Genomic DNA, 18,915 nt, shown 5'->3' on the forward strand with positions numbered 1-18,915 from the left:
TTTGAATCTGAAACGACAGACACGTGGTATCTTGACAACGGAGCGTCAAACAACATGACAAGAAATCGGTCGTATTTTTCAGAGTTAAACGAGCGGGTTTCAGGATGAGTAATATTTGGTGACGACTCGTGTGTGGAAATAAGAGGAAAAGGGTCGATCGTGTTCACAAGCAAAACCGGTGAACACCGACTCCTAGCCGACGTCTACTACATACCGAGCCTACAGAGTAATATTATTAGCCTCGGACAAGCTATAGAGTATGAATGTGATATCCGTATGAGGTCCGACTACCTTCTCTTACATGACGGTGGAGGAAAATTAATTATGAAAGTTCAAAGGACGAAGAACCGGCTTTACAAAATCCAATTGACCGTTGGAACACCGGTTTGCCTACTTTCAAAGCTTGATGATCCGGCATGGTTGTGGCATGCCCGACTCGGTCATCTTAATTTCAAGTCCATGAAGTCTCTTAGCACCAAAGTGTAACATCCCGGATTTTCAAAGAATAATATTTAAATATATAATTTATTTATGGCATAATAGTTACTTGCATTAATAGAGAAATAATAAAAGAATAAAATAGTAAGATAAAAGAAAGTCCATGAAATTATAAATGAGTGTTAATAGTTAATTAATATTAACTATAGAAAGAATTATGGACTTGGGTAATTAAAATGGATCAAGATGGTGGAATGGGCCTTAGGTCCATGGGCTTTGAGGAGTATAAATAGCTCCTTAAACCATTCCAAAACCCTAACTCTCATTTCATTCCATCCCTTCCATAATCTCTACACACACTTAAGAACACACACATACACCTTACAATGAACGGCCAAGAGAGAGAGAGAGAAAGAAGAAGCAAGATCGAACGCTAAATATTACTAGATCGTTCATATACAAGATAGATCCAAGATTAAGGTCCATAATCAAGCTAAACGAGACCAAACGAACTCATAAAGGTATGTTCTTGATCTTAAAGTTTATGTTTTGATAAACGTTTGGCTTTGAAACTTAAATCTAAGGTAGATCGGCTATAAACGAATTATAAAGTTGTAAACTTGATGTTAAAAATGAATGTAACGAACCCGAAAATGGAAACGGCTCGTTAAAATAAAACCTAGATCTAGTATTGGAAATTTAAGCCTAAAAATCCAAACTTGGTGACCATTCGGGTCAAGTCTTGGTCAAAATATGAGCGGGAATGCGCATGGTGTAGTACTGGACCATAAGGAGGTGTAAAGGTCATAAACGAGTTGAATAGAGGTGCTAACGGGATCAAACCCGTGATTGTTCTTGTGCAGACCAGCCCTACGGGTCACATAAGGGCCCAGACTTGTTTACAATGTATTCGAACACATCGAAGTCAATTACAAATTGGATTCGACCTCGTACGCGACCCGAATATAAACCCAGACACATACAATGAATTTAGTAGATATACATATACACATACAGACGCATACACTGTACTTAATCCCGTGAACTCGCATACAAATCGGAAGGTCGATTACAATACAACTCGATTACAATTGTAATCGATTCATAGAGGAACTCGATTACAATTATTCTCGTTTACAAACTCCAAACTCGATTACAACAAACAATACTCGCATACAATCCAATTCGATTACAATACTACATCGATTACAAATAAGCAAACTCGAATACAAGAATCGATTACACCCAAGTTCGAACACTTTAGTAATCGATTTCATTATGTAATCGATTTCCAAGACCCGATTACAAATCAATTCGATTACTTGGAACTCGAATACAATCGGATTTCGTTACCCATAGGATTCGATTACATCCCAGATCTGATTGCCTTGACTCGATTACCCTTAGAGCTGCTATTGGAGATTCGCATACAAGGGAGGTTCGATTGCAATGAACCTGTCCGTATAATCAGTGATTCATCATCATCGATCTCATTGTAATCGATTTGGAGGAGCTGCTGTAGGGAAACAGACAAGAAAAAGAAAGAGAAGACGAACGAAGAAGGAGGAGGGGTGAGCAGGTGGTTATAAGATAAGAGGGGTTGGGCTTTGTTTTATCTAAACCCGGCCCAAAGGTCTAGCCAAGCCCAAATACACACCCGATCCCTAATACACTCCCTACACTCGATCACTTATAGTTCGATCACATTACGAAGCGATTTGATTACTTTGTAATTGACCATGTTGAGAACTCGAGAATACGTACATGTAAAAAGAACTACTCGCTTAAGTATACACCTAAGATTCACTTGGAGATTCAAAAGTATAGGATAACCCGAGTATCCTATACATACACATACGTCTAAACGTGAATAAACTTATAAATACATGACGGGAACTCGCTAAAGAAAAGAATATTAAAAGCATATTTAAATAATCACGTCTTAAGATAATAATAAAATATTTTAGGAAAGAGAAATTAATAACAAAATATTAAAAACCTTACATTAGGGTTTGTAAGGAATATAATAAGTAAATGAAATCTAAACAAGGCCAACCGATCATACCAGACTTAGTCATTTCCAACGGGAATGTAAATAGAATAAATATTAATACGTGTACCCGATATACAGCTAGCAGGGCGCAGTTAAAGAAGGGAATTACGATAAACGAAGGAAGAAACAGGATCCAGGTGAGTTTCTAGCCCCACTCCTTGTTATGTTTTTTTGGGGCTGTGTGCATACTCGATTTGTTTGTTAATACACTTATCCTAAGTGATAAGTGTATGCCATATGTGATATATGTGATAGATGTGAATGATTGCTTGTCGGTACGCTAACGATCTTCGGATATTGCGCGTAATGTCAGGATTGTAAATAAAGATATGAATGTTATATATGGATGATGTATGATCGTTATGAATGAATGCTTGTCGGGGCGTGAACGATCTTCGGATATTGCACGTACCGACAAGGAGTATGATTGCTAAATGAATGATGTGAAGAACGCCTAGAGTGTTCTTATGCTATGATATATTTATTGTATATGTGAAGTAAGTGTATGCAGGTACAGGAATGGTATGTGAGTTCTACGTCTGACATAGTAAGTTAGGATGGCAAATCCCTCTAACTTTCGTTGGACATAGACTTGGCATGTGATGGCGTAGTTAAGGACTGTGGGCCTTATACGTGTTATAGATGATATATGAGAACGTAGTTAAGGACTGCGGACCTTATACGTACTTCAGTTAGGAGCCAGCATAGGAAAGGACTGCGGACCTTATACGTGTTGTAATTGTGTTGTGGTAGCATAGGGGAGGACGGTGGACTTCGTACGTGCTATGAATTAGGTTGCAACATAGGGAAGGACGATGTACCTTGTACGTGTTGTTAATGTAGGATGGTATAGGGAAGGACTGCGGACCTTGCACATACCATGATCGGTGAACATAGGTACGGACTGCGGACCTTTTACGTGTTCGCGACCTAGAGTACAGGTATAGACGGGGGACTATGAATGTACTCTCGGTAGTCTGAGGTAAGTGATAGCATGTATGTATGTATGATAGAAAGGTAATTGGTTAAGTATGGATACGTATCTTCGGATATGTAAGTATGTATGATATGTGTATGGATTGTATGTCGCCTGATTAACTAGAACTCACTCAGCGTAGCTGACTTTTAGTATGCACGCAGGCGAGTTGATTATAGAGTTAGAATGAGGATGGCAAATGACATGGATTGAACGGCTGGTATCTGAATATGGAAGAAACGATGTTTTAAATATGATATTTTATGTTATGGTTTTAAAGAAAAGATTAAATGTTTTGTAATAAACGGTTAAGTTTTATATTCCGCGAAAGTTTTAATTAACTCTGATTTGTAAGAACTGTTTTTATGAGTAAATCCAACACCAAAGTAGGGCTACCGGTAACAGGGCCTTACACAAAGGAATGGTACGTGGAATATACTGCTAACATATGTGATTGTTGCTTAGTAGGAAAACAGGCTCAGACTCCATACCCGGATCAAGCTTCTTTTCGGGCTTCAAAACCGCTCAAACTGCTTCACGGGGATTTGTGCGGGCCGATAACACCAAGCACCCCAGCTGGAAATCGCTATATTTTTTTGCTTGTGGATGATTGTTCACGATACATGTGGTGTTATTTATTAAAATCAAAGGACCAAGCATTCGGGTTCTTTAAACGTTTCAAGAACGCGGTCGAAACTGACATGGGCCTCAAGGTAGGAACGCTACAAACTGATCGTGGGGGTGAATTTACATCGATCGAGTTAAATGATTGGTGTGAAAAACAAGCCCTACAAAGACAATTGACTGCCCCGTATTCTCCTCAACAAAACGGGGTTGTTGAAAGGCGAAACCGAACCGTAATCGGGACTGTCCGGTGTTTATTAAATCGATGAAGGTTCCTCAAGAATATTGGGGAGAGGCGGCAATACATAGTGTTTACATCCTTAACCGGGTTCCGACAAAAGCCGTTGATTCGAAAACACCTTATGAAGCGTTGCTTGGGAGAAAGCCAAATATCAATCATCTAAAAGTTTTCGGGTGTGTGGGTTTTGCAATCGAACCTAAAGTAAACATGAAAAAGTTGGATGATAGGAGCTGACCCATGGTCTATTTTGGGTCAGAACCTGGATCGAAAGCTTACCGAATGTTCGACCCGGTTAAGAAGAAAATTCATGTCTCAAGAAGGGTAACTTTTGATTAGAAAAGGAGTTGGTATGGATGAGATCATCAACCGAGACCATCTCGAACGAGTTCATAATTGAAGTTGGGGCTGATTTCTCGACCGAGAATGATCCAGTCACTACCGGGCAGCAGGCCCAAAGTGAACAGCCCCAAACTGGGCAGCAGGCCCAAACTGTGTCGATCCAGCCAACGAACTCAGTAGAAAATGACACGGGCTCGCTTACAGGTCAACTGACTGAAACCGAGTCTGTTGACCAGCCCGTAACACCACTCCGACGATCAGCCCGGACCCATACGGTACCACGAAGATTCAAGGACTTCGTAATAAATGATGGGGTTAACCGGGAACAAGAAGAGTTGGAAGAAGCTTTAATGTTGCTCGCCGAGGACGAACCGAAGAACTACTCAGAAGCAAAAGATAACAAATATTGGTTTAAGGCAATGGAGGTCAAGTTGGAATCTATTGAAAAAAATGGTACGTGGACTTTAACGGACCTACCTAAGGGTCATAAATCAATCGGGCTCAAATGGGTTTATAAGTTAAAACGAGACGCGGCTGGGAAAATTATTAAATATAAAGCGAGGCTCGTAGCTAAAGGTTACGTACAACAATACGGAGTTGATTATGATGAAGCATTCGCACCGGTGGCTCGACTCGAAACTGTACGAGTCCTACTCGCCTTAGCCGCGCAAGAAAAATGGCAAGTTCATCACCTCGACGTTAAATCAGCGTTTTTACACAGGAACTTGAATGAAATCGTATTCGTGTCTCAACCGGAGGGTTACGTAAAGAAAGGAAAAGAAGACAAAGTTTACCGTCTCACGAAAGCCTTGTACGGACTCCGACAAGCACCTCGGGCTTGGAATCTCAAGCTTGACGGAACGTTAAAGAAACTCGGGTATGAAAGATGCATTCAAGAACAAGCCGTTTACACGAGATATACCGGTAACGAGATCATAATTATCGGTGTATATGTGGACGATCTAACTGTAACTGAATCGAACGTGGCTTAAATTAAAAGGTTTAAAGAAGAGATGAAGAACCAATTTGAGATGAGTGATCTCGGTTTGCTAAACTATTATCTCGGGATCGAAGTTTCCCAAGACAAAGACGGAATTCGGGTTAAACAAGAAGCTTATGCTTGGAAAATCCTAAAATAGGTCGTGATAGAAAACTGTAAGAAGGCCTATGTTCCGATGGACCCGAACCTGAGGTTATCGAAAGCCGAAGACGAGGATGATGTAGATCCAACTGAGTACCAAAAGCTGGTTGGTTGTCTCCGGTACCTACTTCAAACCCGACCTGATCTCGCATATTCGGTCGGGGTAGTTAGCCGATACATGCAAGCTCCTAAGGTGTCCCATGCTAATGCAATCAAACAGATTCTAAGGTACGTGAAAGCAACAACGGGTTATGGAATCAAATATTGTCGGGATAAGGGGGTGCTAAACGGGTATTCGGATAGTATTCATAACATTGATGAGGATGACGGGCGGAGTACAACGGGTCATGTATTTTATCTCGGGCTTTCACAGATCACATGGTGTTCACAAAAACAAGGTACTGTGGCGTTATCATCATGTGAGGCAGAATATATGGCGGCAAGTGCAGCCGCGTGCCAAGCTGTGTGGCTTAGAGATTTGGTTAGCGAGATAACCGGGAAGGAATTACACAAGGTGGTGTTGAGGGTTGATAACACTTCGGCTATAGCCCTCATGAAAAATCCCGTGTTTCATGGTTGAACCAAACATATAAAATCCCGGTATCATTTTATTCGAGAATGTGTTGATCGAGAAGAGATTGTGGTTCAACACATAAGCGGGAAAGAACAACGAGCCGATATCTTAACTAAAGCACTCGGGAAGATTAAGTTCGTGGAGATGCGAAAGCTTCTTGGAGTTGAAGACCTCACTAATTCGAGTCAGGAATTAGGGGGGTGAATGTTGGCCAGTTAACTAATTCCCGACCTGTTACAAGTTCGGTGACCGGGTTGGGTTAATTCCTTTGGTTTACAAGTTTGGTGAATTAGAATCCAGGTTTATCTCAAATATAATGTTTAGATATAGATGAGTTTGTGTTTGTATCTAATAAGGAGTTTGAGCCTAGCTAGGATTGGTTAGGATTATATAAACTGATGTAATCAAGTTTTTGAGTAAGTTTTCTTGATCAATATAATTTGGGAGTTATCCAACTTGTTTGTTCTTTGAGAAACTGATTCATACCTGTGAATCGATGGTTCAATTCGCTCCGTTGCTGATTTGATCACTATAATTATGTTTGAAGTCAGTTCGAGCGATCAATATATGTTGATTAAAAAAGAAGAGAAAGGTAGTGTATCTTTTTTAAATTTATAAAATATAAAAGATTCTTATTTTTTTTTTGTTTTCTGTAGACGAGTTTCTTTTTAATCCTTCTGCATGTGAGACCTTCCCTCCCAAACCTAGATGTTTAAAGGTTTTTTCTTTGTCAATGGAACACCACCCATTAGTAAATTACAATAGAAACTAGAAACATAATGTATGGAATTTTATATATTATTATATATACTAAGAAGCCAATAGGCACAATAAATATATACTGTAATGAATACAAGAACCCAAGAGACATAACAACTCTAAGGCTATGTGTACTGAAGGGGCTACAAAATGAGGCGTTTTGTGACATGTGACGCCCAATTAGAAAATTGTGGGTTTTTGTTTTATAGGTGTAATGGTGTTGTAGCCCCATATACATATAAATTTATATATCACACACACACAACAATAAAATAATAATATTTTACAAACCTCGCAGGCGACAAATACCACCCCCCCCCCCTTTTATCGTCCATATTATCGCGGGGCGGTGTTCCTCTCCAAAATCGCCCTCTTCGCCCCTTTTAATTGACCCACTACGGATAGCCTAATAAAGCGTACTGCATGCCGTGTGTAACCATTAGTAAATATTTACCAGCAACTAAGCCAACTATTACAAGATTATTGACATGAAAGCTCCATGAAAACCATACGGCACTCGACTTGGCAATGCAATAACCGCAACTGGCTCACTTGTAAAATTCTTTGCATCTACTATGATACCTGTAAAACCCAATTTGAGATCATTAATCATGGATCAATCAAAGCTATTTCAGTTTAGAAAAAAATAGGTAATAAACCGAATATATAAGCATACCCGAGATATATCCAATTGTTCATCATGTACAAATGCGATCACCCAACCATCATCTTCTTCTGTACCACCGGGTTTTGCCACAAACGTGGCACCTGTGCAGAATGTGTTGTTTGGGAGTTTATGGTACTCAGTTTTCACATAATCTCGTTGTTTCGAATCTCCCAAATACAGCTTCGCAAGCCCTCCACATTTAAAAATGCCGGAATATGAGCTTGCATCCAAATCAACAGTTTGGGCATACCCGTATATGTTTTTAAGGCCGGTAAAGTTTTCATTGATCATTGGAAAATCCATTGAATGTGATTTTCCTGTCAGGAATCGTTCTTTCACTTCTCCGGTTTTCATGTTTAATCTCCATTCATATGCTTGTGAGAAGAATGATTCATCTGAATCAAAATTTGTGTCACATTCGTTCTTGAAACGGCTTGAAAACCACTCGAACTTGTTCAATCCGAGATCAGGTCCCGGTATAATTGAGTCTCTTGCTCTAAATGCCCACAAGATTACCTGTTTATGTAGGAATAATTTAAGTTAATGCTCATTTTTCTCTTGATTGTTATAACTCTACTCAAACCGTGTCTGGATGTGTTTTAAGTAATCGTGTTATTTGTAATCATAAGAATTTAGATACTAATTTGTAATAAAATGAGGTATAGAAAATTGGCTATCGCTAACCTCATCGCCGTCCTCAAAAGTATTGATGATGTGAAACACACAGCATGGTTCTACTTGGAACCATCTAACGCTATCTGCATCGCCGTAACGTGGCATCACTCCAATCCTTGCATACCCCGATTTTTCATATTTTATCAATCTGTAAATTGTAAGCAAAATCTAGCAGATAAGAGATCATAATCTATATATTTTACCAAAAAAAAAAGCAGAAAAATGCTTACGGGCCACCATTTGCTAGTCTTTGTACGTCTATCGTTAATGGGAAATCGAGTATAACATTGTATCTGTGTCATGAATAATTCCTGAATCAAACACACTGAAACTAAAAGTTGCAATCAATGTCTGGTCTTGAACTTTACCTCATTGTAACACCAATATCATGGCAAAGGCTACATCTTTTGAACTTTAAGTCTGCTTTATGAACTAGTGTTCTTCCATCATCTGCATATATATACACACATTAAACTCTTAAAAACAAATATAAAATAAAACTAGAAACTAGAGTGACAAAATGGATCAAACATGTTTGAATGAAATGACACGTGTTTGGACCTACGTGGGATGAACATAATGACATGTTTCCTTTTGATGTAGTAACGTCCCCTAATCAAGTTCACAAAACTCTAGTAAAAACATGCCAACCAACATGTCTTTTGACGGACACTCTAGTTGATAGCACAACTTATGAAGCTTGGAGTCGATAAGAAACCAAACCTCAAATCCTTTAAAGTATTTGGTTGTGTGATCCATGCTAAGGTTTCAGGTTTAAGGTTAAGATGGTCTATCTCGATGTGCAAGAAGTTACAAAAGGATCCCGACTCTTAGAACTCACAAAGGGAAACTCCAGGTAAGCACATACGTTGTATTTAATTTAAGGATGGAACAAGACTAAAAGACCTTTTTCTAGAAAAGCTACAGGGCCTTCTTTTGGAGTTCTCCCAATCACAAGTATGACCTATTTCTAGACTAGTTAATATGATGACAAGACTTTTGTAATCACATTGATGAAGAACCCGATGTTCTAGGAAAGAAACGAACACATCAACATGTAGTTCCACTTCACCCAAAAATGTGAAGAAGATGCTAATAGCAATAGAGTTTGTGAGTCCAAAAGAGCAAAAGGCGGGCATTATTTCAAAAAGCATTACTGAGGGTAAGTTACATTCAGATTACAAAGAAGCTATCGGGTTTGATTTAGTTTTAGCGGTTGAATGTTGAACCGGTCACAAGTTATTTGGGAGGTTATGTTTCAGCAAGTGAGAACTTCATACTCAAAAGTAATTAAATGAGACAAAATTGTCATCTCTACTATAACCGAAAAGAAACGAAATTAAGTACCTGATGTTATTCCTATCTCAAAGAAAGGTTTCGTTGCATTTACTCCCATCATTACGAGCTCCCCAGAACCTGGAGCTTTCTACAGGAACATATATAACATGTAGTTTAAGCCATCACACCATGAATGACAACCACACTTTATATATAAATTTTTTTACCTTGATTAAATTTTACCTTTGGGTGTGCTGTAAATGGCCGCTTCCAAGATCCATTGACATCCCAGCTTCCTAGCATGTTTAGTGTTTGGATGTCGATCTCTTGAGGCAAATGATTCTCAGCAGCCGCATAAAACTTGCCCGAATGCTCAAAAATACTGGTATTGCTCAGAAGTTTGTTGACTGTCCCAAATCTCATCTGGATTCATCAAAATATTATCTTTAGAAAGTTTATAATCTTATAGATCTAACTAATATATCAATAAACTCTTAACTAATATATTCTTTCTAATAATCTACAGTACATTACATTGTGATGTAAATTTGGATCAAGAACATACAAAGTTGAGCAAATAAGCTGATAGAATAGCCGGAGAATCGCCTTCAATGGCTGGAAGAAAAGAGAGTGTGTTTCTTTGTTTCTCCATCTTTAATGTTTCGGTTTCGACATGCTTATTGTTATAAGAAACACTCCACTTACCATCCCTTCCTTTCTTGAAATACAAAGCATGAAGCATTCCTTCTCCTTCTACCCATATATGACTTGATCTCCCAAATATTGAATTTGTTGATTTAAACCCTCCAAAAAGAGGATTAGGGCCTTCAAATATGAAGTTAAATATCAATTAATTATAAACAACTAGACAAGATGAAACAAAAAACAAGAAAAGATATCTAATTATGCACATACCATTTCTTATGTAAACACCCTCTGGAAAATCACTTGGGATTGTTCCTTGCACATCACTAATATATATAGCTTCTCCTACCTCTTCCACCGGACCAAAGTTACTCTGTGCACATAATAAAACCACTCGGTAAGATGATTAATTTTTAGCTCGTAAGCGTACATGTTTTTCTTTTTAACCATGAGAACCCGATACTGGAAAACTCATGGCACCCTGCCAATACCCTGCTATCCCGTAAACGGTTGTACATGTTTCCATACGTTGTTGAAGAGTATTTACCTGAGATGGGAATGACTCATGATCGGTAAACTGGAACACCGAGTCCGTAAAAGTGTGGACTAATTCTATTGATGTTTTCTTGATGATGGCATGAGGAACTAATAACTTTATGTGAAGTCTCTGCAAGTCACGGATGAATGGCTGTCGATCCATGTAATTCGAATCGTGTTAACGTTGGTGTTAACATTAATGCTCGATTGCGAAATCAAGAGTATTAAGGAAGAGAGATTATAACCTGAAAAGATGATAAGAGTTGGTTCTTGAATTGTTCAAATTTAGTGATTGAAGAAGGCCTTTGAGCACAACAATTCACTTGAATTGCTTTGATACTGCAAGCAACCATAACTGACTATTCTTGAGTTCTTGGGAGTTATTATATTTGTTTGATAATTGTGATGTTTATGGATCTCCAAAACTTATTGAATGAATGGGTTAAAAATGGTCGAGTCTTATCGATATTCGATACTAGCTAGAAATAACACTTGTAATTTAATATTGCTTAAAAAAATACTCTAAAATGGGATTAAGTAATTATGTTATAAGAATTATCGATAGTTCGATACCTGTTTTATACAAAACCGGAATGAGGTGCCTTATTTAACGTAAAAACAAAATTTTAATTTGTTTTATATGAGTTGGCAATAATGATAAAACCAAGCAGGACCTCCACACAAAGGTTCTTCAATAATTTAGTACTATATTAAAATTCTTATCTTCACTTTCAATAATTAAACATGTGAAAAGACATACAGATAATTTAATCTGTAAGACCTCCACAAAGCAACACAAATGGCATCGTTTGAATTAATCTGTAAGACCTCCACAAAGCAACAAAAATGGCATCGTTTGAATTCTGATTTTTAGATTCGTATCATGATTTCTAATTAAAAAGCGTTTTAAATGACATGTTCGATAATGAATTGATACATGGATCAATAAAATAACAAAATTGTAAATGTGGTTTCATAATTAACTAACACATGAATCAATAAATAACAAAACAGCAAGTTATAATTTCTAAGGGAAGTAATATTAGAGCATCCAACCACTAGTCGTCTATAAATTGTCACATCATATTCCAAATTTTACTCGAAAATACTTATTTCTTTTATAGCATCAAACGACAAACATTCGCAAACAACATAAGAGTGGTGGTTCACCCCCTTCGTCCGCCCAACTGTGTGCATCTACGGATCAAGTCGTCGGACTTGAGCTCCACAACACCGCCTCATCCGACCTCCCCGTCCGCCCTCCACCACGTCCATCCGTAGTGAGAATACCATATGCAAAAAAAAATAAAATGATTTGACCTTTTCATTATAGAACTGAGTAAAAATAATAATTAAATACAAAAGAGAAAACTAAATCATAAACCAACTAGGACTTTATACATAAACTAGGAACAAACACTACTACTTGATTAACTTAAATACAAGATAAAAGAAAAACTTATATTCTAGATAAGCTTAATTAGTTATAATGAACTTCGTAGCTTCAAAAATCTTCGTCAACTCTCAAGTCGTTTGCATTATATTCAACATCCACCTGTAATTCAAATTGGGTGACTCCAAACATTTCACGTAAACAACAAAGTGGTCCACCACTTGATACCTTTGTAAAAATATCCGCAACTTGTTCTTTTGTTTCTTACGGAATTAGCATCGGCCACTAATTGTTTCTCCTCAACACTACGTGAAAATAGGCTTTCAGCCAAACATATGGTCTGGATGATTTGCTACATTTCGGTTTAAATGTGTGGCTAAAGGTCATTAATCATAGTTTTCGTCACACATTTTTTATTCGTGTGACTAAAAACACATATGTTAGAACCTTTAGCCACAATATTTGATTCGTGCGACAAAAAATACACTTGCTGGAAACCTTAAGCCACACATATTCGATTTGTGTGACAAAAAACACAGTTGTTTGAAATCTTTAGTCACACTTCCAAAAAAAAATTGTGACATTTACATTAAAGTGTGGCCAAATATGATCTACGCTCACAGTAGTTTTATAATGATGTGGCTAAAAGCTAAAACATAAGGTCATACTTACGGGTTTATATGACCATAGAGTATTCTCTGTTAATCACTTATAAGTTTTATGTGTGTCTAAAAGTTAACGATGACAGCAAAAGAAAGCGTGTGACTATTGGTAGTTAATGGTCACACTTTAATTATTTGATATGTGGCTATAAGCTAATACATATGGTTACACTTACGAGTTTATGTGACCATAGGGCATTGTTTGTTAGTCACTTATAAGTTTTTATGAGTAGCTAAAAGTTAATACATATGACCACATATATTACTTCTGTGACCATATATTAATGTTTATAACAATTAACTATAAGTATTTTATGGTCACGGTTAAAGATTTTATGTATAGCTAAAACATGTAAATGATGATAGCGAATTTAATTATATATATGACTAAAATAATTAATAGTCACAATTTATATAATAACAATTTTGGGGGTCGGTGATACAGTATGCTTTGTATGTGGTACTTAGCCTCACCTCTTTACACCGCCACAGCCATCCAGATATACTCCTCCATCACGGTTGATTCCTCAAGACAGTTAATGACTCCTCTTCTTCATCCACATCTTTTCACATCTCTCTCTCTCTCTCTCTATATATATATATGTTTTACCCCTTATACCACTGATATGATCGATTTATTCTAGTTACATGCGGTTGTTTATGGAGGCAGTGTGGTGGTGGATGAAGTTAGAGGATGACCGCTTACAACTCTGATTTTTCGGTTGCCAGGTTCCACTTTGGAAACCCTATGCGACATCGACGCCTTGACTGTTGTCGGGTTTCATTTTGGAACGGCGATGGCGGAGACCAATGGTTTCGACCATCGGTCATTTCTATTTTTAGGGCAACTGTTTCTGGTTTCATTCACTGGGTCTATGATCAGATTCTAATTGTCTGAACCCTGAATCTAAAACGATTTCTTTGTGGTTTTGTTCACCAGAATTGTGATAAATTTCTAATGGGTGAAAAGCATGGCCGTCTATGGCGTTGGCAGGCCTTCAAAACACAAATCGGGGGTAATTTGTCTGATAAATTGGTTCAGGGCTGTGATGATTATTCGAGGTTTGGCGTGGCAATTTTTGTTGCAGCTAGGATTAGGTTGAGCCTTTTTTCAAGTATGGGTGTTACTCAAGATTTTATTGTTACTTTGTACTTATTTCGTTGTATTTTTTGGCTTACACGTGCATTACGTACAACCAACGTAGGTGAGAATGTGACTGATGATGATTAGAGTATGGTATTGTTATATAAAAGGTTATGATGATGATCCTACACTAATCTGAGCCTCCATAGCTTTTATATGTTTCAGTTGTTTTGACTCTTAAAAGTTAACAGGCTATGATGATGGGTTGTGTTATGTTCTTCTCGGGTCATCGTTTAAATCTTCAGTATAGGCTATGATAACATACTACTAATTGGCGTGGCAGCCTATATTGTAGCCATGGTGGAGATCTGAGCATCGAGTAATTTCGTTCACAGTTTGAGTTTTTTGGTATTTATGCACCATGTAACAATTTTCGATTATTGATTTATTGTTTGGTTATGTGCTTTCCCGTTATGTTGAAAATTTTCATATTTGATATCCAATTGCATTTAGTATTGGCATAGCAAGAACACTTGGTTCAAATTATATATTTGATCTTTTGATAGTCAAAAGGTAGTTTGGGAACCCACTCAACTACTAACATGTCGAAATTGATTTCAAGTTGAAATGTATTGCATATTTAGATATGGTTATTCAGTTGAACTAGGCTGTAAAGAAATTGTTAATTACAAGTTTTTTTTGGTATTTTTAAGGTTATTTGAGCTCCTGGTCATGGTTTACTTTTCCTAGTCAAACATTACATTGTCAAACATGACACAGGGAGCATCCAAAAGGTTTGGATCAGTTTTGACAATGAATTTGGAGCTCAAGCTTGAAAGAAGTGGACTCATAGAGCTGAATGAACCATAAAATTTATTGCATTCAAGGGAGTATATTTGAGGGATTGACTTTTTTGGTTAGGCGAGTTGTACCTCTTAGGAAACAATTTAAAAATATATTCAAAAATAATAATAAAAAAATCATAAGTCAAAATATAAATAAAAAACAGAAAAAGTAAAAAAACTATAGCATTTCCTCCGTTATCCTTGTTAAAAAAACGACCCGAAAACCGTTTTGATATGTTCCGACCTTGACCCATTTTGACTCGGACCCGTTATGACCTGAACCTTTTGACGCTGGCCCGTTCCGACCCGAACCATAACAACCCCTTTTTAATTGTCTCGTTCCGACCTTGACCCGTTTCGACCCATAACACGTTTCGACCCAACCCATTTGCCACCTCTATGTTTAATGCATATCGACGGGTTAGGAAAGTTGTACATCTTAAGAAACAATTTAAAATTATATGCATAATGAGCCATTAGAGATTTTAAGGCCCAATATGGTCCATTAGGACATGTATGACTTGTTTTTGTCTATTATGGTCTAATATGACTCCCTATAACACGATATAACCGTTAAATATCTAATGTTACATATCACATGCCATAATAGGCCACTAAGAGATTCCAAACCCTAATATGGCCCATTAGAGCGACTATGACATGAAAAAGTCTATAATGGGCCACTAACACCAAAAAGGCCCAGTAAGACCTATTGATGAAATTATCACATGTTATTGGCCATTAACATCTAACTATGACTAATGACATTCCTATACAACCTTCTTAGAGCAACTATGATGTGATAAAGGCTATAATGGGCCACAAACACCAGTTAAGGTCCAATAAGGCCCATTGATGAAAGTATGACATATTATTGGGCGTTAACAAAACTATGACTCACTAAACTCATATTTAACCCTTTTAGAGCAACTATGACATGATAGAGACTACAATGGGTCACTAACAACAATCAAGGCCCAAGACAGCCCAATAATGCAAAGTATGACGGCCAACTATGACTCACTACACTTCTATACAACCTGTTAACGTAACTATGACATGATAGAGACCATATGGCCATTAACAACAATCAATGCCCAATATACCCATTAATAAAAGTATGACATGTTATTGGGCGTTGACACATGCCTATGGCTCACTACACTCATATACAACCCTCTTGTAGCAACGGGGACATGATAGATGCTATAATGGCCACTAATACCAATCAAGGCCCATTGATGAATGTATGACATGTTTTGGGCGTTAACATCTAACTATGACTAATGACAGTCCAATACATACTTATTAAAGCAACTATGACGTAACCAATGGACACTAACATCTAACTATGACTAATGATAGCCAAATAAGGCCTACAGACGAAAGTATGGTGTGTTTAAGGCGTTAGCACCTAACCAGACTAATGACACTCCTATACAACTCTTTTAGAGCAACTGTGACATGATAGATGCTATAATGGGACACTAACCCCGATCAAGAACTAGTATGACCCACTAATGAACGTATGTTTTATTGGGCGTTAACACTAATTACTACACTCTTATACAACTCTTTTAGAGCAACTATAAATATCACTTGTATTTTTTTATATGTTTTTATATTTAAAATACAATTTCTTATATTATTTAAGGTTCAATTAGTTGTTATATATATATATATATATATATATATATATATATATGATGAATATCATTACAGAGCTGTTAAATTATTTAAGAACTTGAAAGAACTCTTGAAAACTAACGTTTTTTATAAAAAATTTTGTATGTTAATGTTAGTTGAGTGTAGCTTTATCATTGTTTATATCTATATTTACGATTACAATTTTGAGAATTAATTTTTATACATATCTATGTTTTGTTTTACAGCTATGTAAATTTGTTAGTACATAAATTTTACACATATGTAAACTTGTTATTTATATATGTAATAAAAAAGTTTTATATAAAACATGATAAAACTACTCTTAAATAATGTTAATATATATAAAAAAATTAAAAAAATGTTTGGTTGTGTAGAGTTTCTAAGAGTTCTTAACTTTTTTAAAGTTCTTAAATGAAACTAACCCTATATATATATATATATATATATATATATATATATATATATATTTACACTAACAACATTTTATTTTAATTATTAAAAATAAAAAAATAATTATTATATTTAGTTCCTATTAATTTTACTTCCCTCAAAATTTCAAATTAAATTCACCCCCTCTTTTCTTCAAAAAATTCTGAATTACCCTGCCATTCTTAAATCTAATTTGACCACATATTTAACCTACCTTTTTTTTCCTTTCTTTTCATTCCTTCTTATTCTTCTTCATCTCTCTACACCCACCATAATTCTTCATCCTTAATTCTCTAACTCACTCAATTCTTAACCAATCCTTTGATTTCGGGCTCTAATCTTATTATTTTTGCGAGAGGAATTCACGTGTGGTGTCGGTTTCCATCAATTCTATCTCGACTTTTTCAGGATTCGTGTTGAGTGTGAAGAACCCTAAGAACCAAGTTTGGAGATGTTCAATTTTAAGTGTTATTTCTTGTAATTGAAGCTTAATACATCTTTTTCATCACTAAAAATGTATGTATTTCACTTGTAATTAAAGCTTAGTACATCTTCTTTCATCTCTAAAAGGTTAATTGATGAATTAGAACCCTAGAAATGTCATAAATATGTTAGGGTTTGAGTTTTGATGACAACAGTTTGCTGACAGATTCGTTTTTGTTTATTTATTGGTATGTAACTTGATGTTAAACGATGATTTTTGAACGATTGTTGATTCTAGGATATAGTACTATGAGTCTAGTTTCCAGAAAGGTAAAGTTTGTAATTTTGAACGAGTTTTGAATAGTTTTTATGATTTTACAAAAACACTAGTCAAAGCTGATTCGGGGAGTTATATTCTGGTATATCTTTCCGACACCATAAATCCCTAATGACAAAACCAAACGGGTTGGTTCTAGTTCTTAAAATTAGTTTTATGAGTTTTGAAGACAACCCAGTTGGTCTTACACAATTTGGATTAATGAGTTGATAGAACTATTAAACAAGTGTTTGTTGTGCAATCTGCTGAATTGTTGGTACATATCTATAATGGTTGAATTATTGTGAGTTTTGGATGCATGATAAAAATATAATAAAATTTTTTTGAGAAACCTAATTCATATATTCTACTGTGGTAAAGTTTGTAGAATTTATACTTACTCTTTTCTTAGTGAATAAAATCAGTTTGTAGATGCTATAATCTGTCTCGTGACTAAGTGATCATAAGTTAAGTTGTATGATGAATGTTTGGTTGATTTGCCATGATACGATGTGTGAATACATGTTAGGACTTTTTAGTACAGTTGACATTGATTATTATCACCAACTAGTCATCGATTCAAGTTTGTGTTTGTGTATACATTATGTCTAATGTGATTGTGTGTGATAGTCGTTGTGTTATGCGTGGACGTACCACGGTACCTAGGAAGGGTGAAAACCATCGTTGTGGGGCATAACTTGCTGGATCACATGAGGGTGAAAACCATCTTGGTGGGGCAAAAATACTAAAACACTCACACAAACCCTAAACGCTCATAAAACGCTCAAGAAACGCTCAAAAACGGTTTTCGTGAAAAAAAGTGAAAAATTGATCGATTAACCATCCAAAACTTTTTTTTTCGGTGAACCAATAATTAACTGGATATGTATTAACGATTCTGAGATGCTGTTATGTGATTTCATGGATCGCTTTGTGAAAAACGGGATTCGCGTACGTAATGTACGTTAAGGTATTATTGTATTGGATCTTTTCCCAATTACTTTCGTAATTAAACCTATTTGGAAATCTCTTTGTTTGAATTAATAAGCAAAAGACTAAATATTTGGTCTGCTGATTATCAAAAATTTAATCCGAACAATTAGCACAACTGAATAATAATCTAATTGATTACCAGTTTTAGGTATTGA

The 18,915-nt window shown here is 36.3% G+C and overlaps 1 protein-coding gene and 1 pseudogene across 1 annotated transcript; one reads left to right on the forward strand and one right to left on the reverse strand.

Annotated features, from left to right (window-relative positions):
• Positions 1 to 5,846: 5,846 nt before the first annotated feature.
• Positions 5,847 to 6,392, forward strand: LOC143536260 (secreted RxLR effector protein 161 pseudogene; annotated as a pseudogene).
• Positions 6,393 to 7,510: 1,118 nt separating this feature from the next.
• On the reverse strand, positions 7,511 to 11,461 carry LOC143536245 (carotenoid 9,10(9',10')-cleavage dioxygenase 1-like). Its single transcript, XM_077030280.1, has 11 exons — positions 11,193 to 11,461; positions 10,958 to 11,098; positions 10,681 to 10,783; positions 10,331 to 10,590; positions 10,009 to 10,188; positions 9,835 to 9,913; positions 8,856 to 8,937; positions 8,718 to 8,780; positions 8,497 to 8,635; positions 7,818 to 8,328; positions 7,511 to 7,727 (listed from the first exon to the last, which is right to left on the reverse strand). Exons 1-11 carry the CDS (start codon positions 11,298 to 11,300, stop codon positions 7,618 to 7,620), a joined length of 1,776 nt encoding a protein of 591 aa, XP_076886395.1. The 5' UTR covers positions 11,301 to 11,461; the 3' UTR covers positions 7,511 to 7,617.
• Positions 11,462 to 18,915: the final 7,454 nt, after the last annotated feature.

Source organism: Bidens hawaiensis, unplaced genomic scaffold (assembly GCF_021521415.1).
Source record: "Bidens hawaiensis isolate Kalapana, Puna unplaced genomic scaffold, B.hawaiensis_p1.1 tig00010770_1, whole genome shotgun sequence".
Classification (NCBI taxonomy): Eukaryota; Viridiplantae; Streptophyta; class Magnoliopsida; order Asterales; family Asteraceae; genus Bidens; species Bidens hawaiensis.

Excerpts from the sequence above, each read along its gene's own strand:
- LOC143536245 (XM_077030280.1), bottom strand. The coding sequence starts at position 11,300 with ATGGTTGCTTGCAGTATCAAAGCAATTCAAGTGAATTGTTGTGCTCAA. Across the intron at positions 8,781-8,855 it reads GATATTGGTGTTACAATGAG|ATACAATGTTATACTCGATT; the intron begins GTAAAGTTCAAG and ends TTCATGACACAG. Across the intron at positions 8,329-8,496 it reads CTTTTGAGGACGGCGATGAG|GTAATCTTGTGGGCATTTAG; the intron begins GTTAGCGATAGC and ends CTACATAAACAG.